At 51.9% G+C, this 10000-nt stretch overlaps 1 protein-coding gene across 1 annotated transcript in view; it reads right to left on the reverse strand.

Moving 5' to 3' along the window:
• Positions 1–3610: 3610 nt before the first annotated feature.
• Positions 3611–10000, reverse strand: part of ntf3 (neurotrophin 3) — a gene marked incomplete at its 3' end in the record, with an annotated part of 26954 nt that continues 20564 nt past the window's right edge. The window contains exon 2 of the mRNA XM_083691922.1: positions 3611–4498. Coding sequence (XP_083548048.1) covers positions 3611–4498 — 888 coding nt within the window. The remainder of the gene's footprint in view (positions 4499–10000) is intronic.

The following is a 10000-nucleotide window of genomic DNA, read 5'->3' on the forward strand; positions in this document are numbered from 1 at the left end:
TGCTTCTTTAGTGAGGCCCGTATTGACATTGTATAGCTTTACAATCTTACTGCATTGAAAGACTGTTGTTTTTTTAGTTTTTTTTTTTTAAAGCTCCTTATTTAATAGAGTCTTTGTGCCAGGGTTCTGAGTCTTTGTGCCAGGGTTCTGAGTCTTTGTGCCAGGGTTCTGAGTCTTTGTGCCAGGGTTCTGTGTTTGTGCTGTTCGCCTGCCACGGTTAGCCCGTATCTGTCTGCGGGTCAACTCAGTGGGGGCTGGCGGAGGTAGAAAACCTGCGTTGATTCTGCGTTTGCTGTGTGTGGGAGAGTCTTGGTTTTCTGTGTATGAGGAATGGGATGAGGAGGGGCAGTTTAGTTGGCCCCATAGAGTTAGAATGACTAGAATGGGACATTCCCATTTAAAGCCATGTTCTGTGGTGGCAGCCATATTTGGTGAGCCGTTTTTTGGAATGTTTGATGTTGTAATTCTATTTCTATAGTATGTGAGAGTGGCCCCTCTGGTCCCGCCCCTCTCATATCTAGGTCAGTACGTCTCAGGGCCTGACGTTTGATTGACAGGTGCCAAATTGAGTGTGTAACCACCGAACCTCTGAGTCTCCCAGCATGTCTCCTGAACACAGTTGACCTCTAACCTTTAACCCTGGATATCATCGGCAGGCATTGCCTTGTAAATACCTGAAGGCCCAAGTCCTTCTCCAGTGACACACGCAAACACATGGAGTCTACATCCACACCACTCAATCTCCCCTTACAAATCTCCCAATGACATCACTGCAGGATTTACGCCAAACTTTTGGGTAACCAGCTGCACATTTCTCAAGATAGGATTCAGACGAATAAGAATTAAATTCCCGGGCAGCGACCGTTCTTGCTGGCCGGTCACTACCTGTGAGTGTGTGGGCCGTGAAGAGAAGGGGCTTTACTCTACTCACACAAGCACACAATGGAGAAATAACTCAAGCAGACTTTTTTATATCCCAGGAACACTGGCCCGAATCTGATCTCCCTCCGGCCTGACAAATGGTAAACCCTCTTAGAGAGGGGAGAGATTACGCCCTCAAATCCCAGCTCTGCACGTACGTGCACCATCTTAACACAGCTTTGCCCCTCTGTAAGACTGCTGGGGTTGTTAGAAATGGCACGTTTAGGTGTCCCTCCACTCTGTTGGCCTGGGCTCAGGGCTGCGGGGGTGTTAAGAGGCCCTGTCCCACCACTCTGTTGGCCTGGGTTCAGGGCTGCGGGGGTGTTAAGAGGACCTGTCCCTCCACTCTGTTGGCCTGGGCTCAGGGCTGCGGGGGTGTTAAGAGGACCTGTCCCTCCACTCTGTTGGCCTGGGCTCAGGGCTGGGGGGGTGTTAAGAGGACCTGTCCCTCCACTCTGTTGGCCTGGGCTCAGGGCTGGGGGGTGTTAAGAGGACCTGTCCTTCCACTCTGTTGGCCTGGGCTCAGGGCTGGGGGGTGTTAAGAGGACCTGTCCCTCCACTCTGTTGGCCTGGGCTCAGGGCTGGGGGGGTGTTAAGAGGCCCAGGCCACCTGCCTGTCTCTGGGCCCGGTTGGAGGTTCTAACGAGGACAAGATAGGGTTAATAAAGGGGGCCGGCTTAGCCAGGATAAGGAGGAGGGATCTGATCATTGTTGTCATCTACTGAGAGGCTTTAGTCAGTGGCAATCAGCATCACACACGTCCTCATAAGAGCGTGGCAAGAGTGAATGTGTGTGTGTGTGTGTGTGTGTGTGTGTGTGCGTGTGTGCGCGCGTGTGTGTAAAGCCCCGTACAGCACAGTGTGTTGGGATCCTACTCTCATGCCAGGCCAGCACACAGATCCTGTGCCCTGTAGCATTTAATACTGGAGGAATTTGGTGAAGATCCAATCCATCTCAGCAACTCACATGCTCAATCTTTTCCTGTGTTCAGGGGTAATGAAGGAGATTGGATTTGGGTGGTAGTACATTCCTATTCTCCTGCATGGGTCTGCGTCCGACCAGACCTGACTTGACTGGCTTCATATATGAACTGTTGACGTTCTTTTGCGCTATGAAAGTCCACTCTCTACTTCACACACTGCAGAATGTAAACAGAACTGGAGACACTTGTCATTTTCGGAGACAGATATGATCAAGTACAGGAAACGACTCAAATAACTTCACTTGCGAGCTTTGTGAACCTCGGGCCAAATCAGAGCGTATCTACTGGACCATTCCTGAGCTACCGCTCAGATTTCCCTTAGCTAGTGACCATAACGTGACGTCTAAAACTGACTAATGTGTCCAGTTGTGTTTACGTTCTACGGTTTGTGATGTACAACCTTTCATGGTGCATTGAGCTCAGGACAAATGCAGTGGTTTCAGCTTCCATTCCTCACTCCGTTCCAGGCATTCCAATGAGCCCGTCGTCCTCTGATTTCTACCTCCACCAGCCTCCCTTGCAGTGCATTACACTGGCAGCTTCCGGTACTCAGCCGAGCAGGGTAACACCCACTCATCTGAATCATACCTTGAGACACTCAACAGCTGTGATGTCAATCATTGATCTGCTGGGATAATGGCAGCTAATGCACCAATGGGAGATCAATGGGAGATCAATGGGAGATCAATGGGAGATCAATGGGAGATAAGAGAGAGTTTTGTGTGCAGATCTCAAGGATTGGGCCCCATGGTCCATCGGACCTGCAGAGACATGTGTACACACACACACACACACACACACATACACACACACACACGCATACACATACACACACACACACACACACGCATACACAACCACACACGCACACACACACACACACACACACACACGCACACACACACTGTACACACTCTCCTGCAGGCCTAGTTAGACATCCTACAGCCCACTGAAGCACACTGCACTGAATAACGAAGCAACAGATCAGACTTAATGCTCCATGCGTCGATGCCACAGAACCAGCAGGTAGACATACAGTACAGTTCTGTAGGAGCTCCATGCGTTTCTGTGGCAGATCCCTGCGTGTCTACAGTCATCAGCAACAAACGTTTGGATCGTCATCCTGTTTCTGTTCTCCAACAGAAGGGAAACGCAGCTGCTGGCAGGGTGGGCGATGATGTCACAATAGAATGAGTTTGATAAGGAATACTGTTGTTTGTGTAGTGTAATGTGTTGTGGGTGAAAGACCCCCCCCTCCCCCTCCCACCCCCACCCCCACCCCCCCCACCAGAGTCAGCTGACCCCTCTCCCCCCCATCCCCATAGCCCCCCCCATGTCCTGTTTGCTGCATCCATACTTGATCAAGGCACATAATCCCACCATGCAAAGACCTGCAGCTCGGCAGGATTGCGGGAGTCTCATGAGTTCATTGGTGTTCTTTTAATATATATATACATATACATATATATATATATATGTAGAGAGAGAGATTTTCCATTGATGAAGACTTCAATAAATAACACAAATATATTTATACATCATACAGTATATAGACATGTATAAACTACATGCATTTCATATAACTTAAATAATAATTTATATGTACAGTACAACCTTGCCTTCCGCCCCCCCCCCCCCCCTGCCCGCCCCCCTCCCCGCCCCCCGCCCCCCAAAAAGGAAATAGATCAGATCTCAGTGGTTTTGTTTTTACGTCCTGCGGTGTTTCCGTGACAACGCGCAGACGCAGGAAGTGTCAATGCGTATCCAGCGCCAGCCCACCGACGTCCTCACCTGCGTGAGCGCGCGCACGTACGTGTGAATCGTCTTGCACTGCGAGTTCCAGTGCTTGTCGTCGATACCGCGGCAACCGCTCTTGAAGGGCCTGGGAGTCCGACACTTGGTCTCGTAAAAGTACTGCTTCACCTCGGCGGTGGAGCTGGTTTTTATCTTGCCCAGCACCGTCACCTGGTTCCCCTGGATGTCCACGGCGCTGGTCTTGTCCGTGGTCCACTGGCTCTCCGAGTCGCAGACGGAGTACTCGCCGCGGTAGCTCTTGTGCTCGGCGTAGCGTTTCTTGCGGGTCTTGTTGGCCACGCCGTCGGAGCTGCCCACGTAGTCGTCCATGAGGTACAGCGGCGGAGGCTGAAGGGGCGGGCGCTCGCTGAGCAGCACCCGGGGCGAGTTGTAGCGTTTGTGCTGCTTCAGCAAGTCCGTGGACAGGACCGTGAGTGGCTGGTACAGGGAGCTCTGCCTCTCCAGGGGGGGGAGGTCGTCCAGGGGGCTGTCCAGGGCCGGAAGGTCCACCGGAGGCAGGGTGTCCTGGGCCTCGGTGTCCCGGCCGTCTCCCTGGTCCCAGCCCCAGCCCTGGTAGTCCCCCTGCCCATGCCCCTGGCCCTGGCCCTGGCCCTGGCCCTGCCCCTGGCTGGTCCTCTGGCGGTCCCTGGTCAGGTCGGCCTGCAGCAGCTTGATGATGAGGGAGTTGATGGGGTCCTGGGTGGGCTGCTGTCGGTCCATGTTGGTTGCCTGGATACCATAGAGGTACGCAAGGAACATGACGTACAACAGGATGGACATCACTAGATTCACCTGTAAGATCTGGAGACAGAGACACACCTCATCAATACTCACTCTTAATCACTGTTATCAATCATCAATAATTAGACCACCAGAAATCAGCTGTCCGTAATCAGTGTGTGATCAATTATCAATAATCCAAAATTCAATGCATAAAAAACAAAAATGTAATCAATTATTATTAATAATCAGAAAGCATTAAGCAATCAGTTGTCAAAGCGGATATCAGTAACTAGTCATGTGTTACTGTCCATATTTTGTAACATTCATAGGTTCATAGATCATATTTCTAACGTCCCCCTTCTCCACATAACAGCAGTGGACATGAACTGAGAGGAGAGATACTGTTTAGGCACAGCTGTCAGAGAAGCTACACACACACACACACACACACACACACACACACACGCACACACACACACACACAGATCCTGTCACCAATCAAGAGCAGGAGGCCATGACCACGGTCATTGAGACGACATAATATAATATACGTCATTTAGCTGACGCTTTCATCCAAAGCGACATACATTGCAGTGAGTGCATACATTTCAGTATATATGGTCCCAGCAGGAATCAAACCCACAACCTAAGCGTTGTTAGTGCCATGCTCTACCAACTGAGCCACAGAGGAGGGTTGAGAAGTCATTTACATTCATGGCATTTAGCGGACGCCTTTATCCAAAGCGACTTACAACAAATACATTTGTTTAAGTAAGTGAATCATCTATCCAACAGTCATCATAAGACAAAGTAATCAATGCTCACACCAGGGGCCATTGGCAGTCGTCATGCCAGTAGGCAAATTTTTTATTTTTATTTAATATATTTTATTAGCAGGAGAGAACTTGTACAGGGGGGTAGCAGGGGAGAAGAGGTCTCGTGGTTGGGGTTAGGGTTAGTATAGGGGGGGTAGTGAGGGTGAAGCGGTCTTTAGGAGGGACTGTTAAGATGTAGCTTGAAGAGATGGTTTTTCAATCTACGGCGGAAGATCGGAAGTGACTCTGCTGTCCTGACTGTAGTAGGAAGCTCATTCCACCAGCGGGGCGCCAGGACAGTGAAAAGCCGTGACCGAGCGGCCACTGCATCCACATAGAGGCGGCGGTGCCAGGTGGGCAGCCGAGGTGGACGAGTGGAGTGATCTTGCAGGGGTTTGGGGGCTGACCATTGCTTGCAAGTAGGGAGGGGCTGTTCCCTTTGCCGCCCAGTAGGCAAGCAACAGGGTCTTGAATTTGATGCGAGCTGCTACCGGGAGCCAGTGGAGGGTGCGGAGGAGGGGCGTGACATGACAGAATTTGGGGAGATTGAACACCAGATGAGCGGCAGCGTTCTGGAGCCGCATGGAGTGGATGGTGCCAGCCTTGAGATCTGTGGACAGAGAGAGTCGAAGGATGAGGAAAGAGAGGACAGGAGGGTGGAGGAAGCTGTGTCAGTGGATAGGAGAGAGAAGGATTCAACAGAGGGTAGGGCAGATAAGAGAGGAAGAAAGAGTGGTGAGTGAGAGGGAGGGAGAAGGATACAAAATGATGGTCCGAAACCGGAAGAGGGGTAACAATGAGGTTTGAGGTATTGGAGGATCTTGTAAAGACAAGGTCAAGCTGATTGCCCGGCTTATGAGTCGGAGGAGAGTGGGACAGGGTAAGGCCGAAGGAGGAGAGAAGGTCAAGCACTCCAGACGAGTGAAGCTTCTCCGACTGGATGTTGAAGTCTCCCAGTAGTATGAGTGGTGTGCCGTCCTCAGGGAAGGAGCTGAGAAGGACATCCATCTCATCTAAGAAGTGTTCAAGCTGACCTGGAGGACGATATACAACAACAATGTGAAGTTTGACAGGGGAGGTGATAGAAACAGCATGGAATTCAAAGGAGGATATGGACAGGTGTGACAGGGGAAGGACATTATGTGACCACTTAGGCGAGATGAGGAGTCCTGTTCCTCCTCCTTGACCAGAGTGTCAAGGGGAATGAGAAAAGGAGTAGGCATCAGAGAGGGCTGCCGGAGTAGCTGTGTTATCCGGTGTAATCCATGTCTCTGTGAGAGCAAGGAAGTGGAGAGACATGAAGCAGACATAGGCTGAGATAGCCTCTGCTTTCCGGACCGCTGATTGGCAGTTCCAAAGTCCTCCTGTGACATGGTCAGTTGAGCATGGTGGGTAGATTAGATTGGAAGGGTTGTGAGTGGAGGTGTAGCGTCGATGTGTCCTCCTAATGGAGGAAATAACAGGAATGGGGAGAAAGCACATTGTGATATATTTATTTTTTTGCCGGTGTAGAGGGAGAGGGTTAGTGGGGAAAGTATACACAATGCACCCAGGGTAATAAAGAAATTATCAAGATAGAATAAAATACTTAGTAGTATGGCCTTCCTCGATGGACTCCACAGATAGACTCTTTGTGTCTGGAGTTTGACTCCACAGATAGACTCCTATGTCTTTGTGTCTGGAGTCTGACTCCACAGATAGACTCCTGTGTCTTTGTGTCTGGAGTCTTCGTGTCAGGAGGCTGTCGCTCTGCGATCGTTACGAAATAAATGCAGATTCTGTGATTGCTGATGACTAGCAGGGTGGCAGCCCCTCCCACGATCAGTTAACGACCAGACAGGTTTCACCACTCAATCCCAAATGTATTAGTCCTGGTCCAGGGTGAGCAGGAGTTAAATACCTGGCAGGACAGTGTTTAGGCCCTCCCACTGGAGATTGACAGCACTTCACAGCTAATTGACTTCAAACTGATGGCTTCCAATAGAAACTACTTAAGGCAGGATAGCCAAACAAACAACTCCTAATAGCACTCTGACTAGAAACAATATTAAACTGATCTACTCAGACTGGAGAACAGGCTTCACCACTCACTCAATCCCAAATGTATAGAGGACTGAGAGGACAGAGGTCTCTCCGACAGCACTGAATGATAGCTTTTCACATTGTTGACATTGTTTTGCTAATTTGAAAGTTCACCAGAAGAACGTTGGAAAGGCCGTGGGTGGTTTCCAACGCTTTGGGATCTGTTGCGTTTATGAAACGTCAGTGTAAACAGGACTGTCGCTGGCGATGACAGCGACGGCGGAGGTGTGGGGGGCGCGAGGAGAGGCGACGTGCCGCTACACGTTCAACATACCGTGAGGAAACACAATTACCCTCCACAATGTATGGGGCCGCAAGGCTTACCCACACACACACACAACCAGCACCCACTGTACTACACACACACACACACACACACACACACACAACCAGCACCCACTCTACTACACACACACACACACACACACACACAACCAGCACCCACTCTACTACACACACACACACACAACCAGCACCCACTCTACTACACACACACACACACACACAACCAGCACCCACTCTACTACACACACACACACACACACAACCAGCACCCACTCTACTACACACACACACACACACACACACACTGCAGCACGACTGTGTCTCATACCTCCTTGCTAACGAGGCAATCAATCAACCAATCAATCAGTCAATCAATCAATCAATCAATAAACTACTAGTGCGAACAAAAACAAAAAAACCTGCCATGCTGTTGACCTCCCAGCCCACATTGACCCGTCCCTGCTCCTGGACTGCTGCTGCAGCATCCACAGAGACACAGAGATCAGGCTTCCCTCAACAGCAGGTCTGTTATGTGATCGTCACAGCAGAGTAGAGAAAGTTTTCGAGAAAACAGCATGAAAACATCCTCAGGGCCATAGCTGGCGTCAGGTCTCGACAAGTTAATGGAAGGCTCCTACAAAGGCACAGGTAATTATAGACAATGTTGTGATTCAAATTCCAAATAAATCTGTGGTATTTTAATTGGTGTATTGCTGTTGGGTTCAGAAGACACTTGGAAGCAATTTGTTACGCAGTTAGTGAATGGCACTGGGGGAAGACATGCTTCTACTTTTCCAGACAGAGGAGGACACTCTGCCAGAGCTCTCTGTGTGTGTGTGTGTGTGTGTGTGTGTGTGTGTGTGTGTGTGTGTGTGTGTGTGTGTGTGCATGCATGCGCGCGCGCGCACATGCATGTATATGTGTGTGTGTGTGTGTGTGTGTGTGTGTGTGTGTGTGTGTGTGCATGTGCCTGTGTTTGTGTGTGTGTGTGTGTGTGTGATGACATTGGCAAGTGCCAACAGATCCCCTGCTATGACCTGACCCCCGTACGCATTAAAACCCCAGCAGCCGTCACAAGACCCTCTACACTCTGCTTCCCTCTGCCTGCTCCTGCCAGAGTCTCTCTGGGGATGCCAGGTGTGTAGAACAGAGAACATCAGGGATTGATACACACACACACACACACAGATACACACACACACACACACACACACACACACACACACACACACACACACACACACACACACACCGACAGGACATCACAGGATGGGTTAGCAGGGGCCAGCTCTCAGACAGAGGGCCATGCGTCTGGCTAGTGAAAACAAGTCCTCTCCCAGCCTCCGCCCACCCAGCCTCCGCCCAGCTGGTGTGTGTTTGCATATCTGCTTTCAGCGCCACATGCCTCGGCCCGCCCAGCCAGATCCTCCCAGCTCCACACCAGGGGAGGCTGCCAGAGGTAGACATCAGAGGACGGGATCATTGTAATGCATGGGATGGAATTCCTTTCCTCATTCCTCATTCCATTCCATGCATTACAATGATCCCTTCCTTCCGATTTCTACCTCCACCAGCCTCCCCTGGCCTCCACCAGCCTCCCCAGCTCCAGACCCTCCCCAGTTCCAGACCCTCCCCTGCTCCAGACCCTCCCTTGCTCCAGACCCTCCCCTGCTCCAGACCCTCCCCTGGCCTCCACCAGCCTCCCCTGCTCCAGACCCTCCTCTGCTCCAGACCCTCCCCAGCTCCAGACCCTCCCCTGGCCTCCACCAGCCTCCCCTGCTCCAGACCCTCCTCTGCTCCAGACCCTCCTCTGCTCCAGACCCTCCCCTGCTCCAGACCCTCCTCTGCTCCAGACCCTCCCCTGCTCCAGACCCTCCCCTGCTCCAGACCCTCCTCTGCTCCAGACCGTCCTCTGGTCCAGACCCTCCCCTGCTCCAGACCCTCCCCTGCTCCAGACCCTCCTCTGCTCCAGACCCTCCTCTGCTCCAGACCCTCCCCTGGCCTCCACCAGCCTCCCCTGCTCCAGACCCTCCTCTGCTCCAGACCCTCCTCTGCTCCAGACCCTCCCCTGCTCCAGACCCTCCTCTGCTCCAGACCCTCCTCTGCTCCAGACCCTCCCCTGCTCCAGACCCTCCCCTGCTCCAGACCCTCCCCTGCTCCAGACCCTCCCCTGCTCCAGACCCTCCTCTGCTCCAGACCCTCCCCTGCTCCAGACCCTCCTCTGCTCCAGACCCTCCTCTGCTCCAGACCGTCCTCTGGTCCAGACCCTCCCCTGCTCCAGACCCTCCTCTGCTCCAGACCCTCCTCTGCTCCAGACCCTCCCCTGCTCCAGACCCTCCCCTGCTCCAGACCCTCCTCTGCTGGGGGAGGTGAAGCACTGGTGAAACTGAAGAAAGTA

Source organism: Argentina silus (assembly GCF_951799395.1).
Source record: "Argentina silus genome assembly, chromosome: 20".
Taxonomy (NCBI): Eukaryota; Metazoa; Chordata; class Actinopteri; order Argentiniformes; family Argentinidae; genus Argentina; species Argentina silus.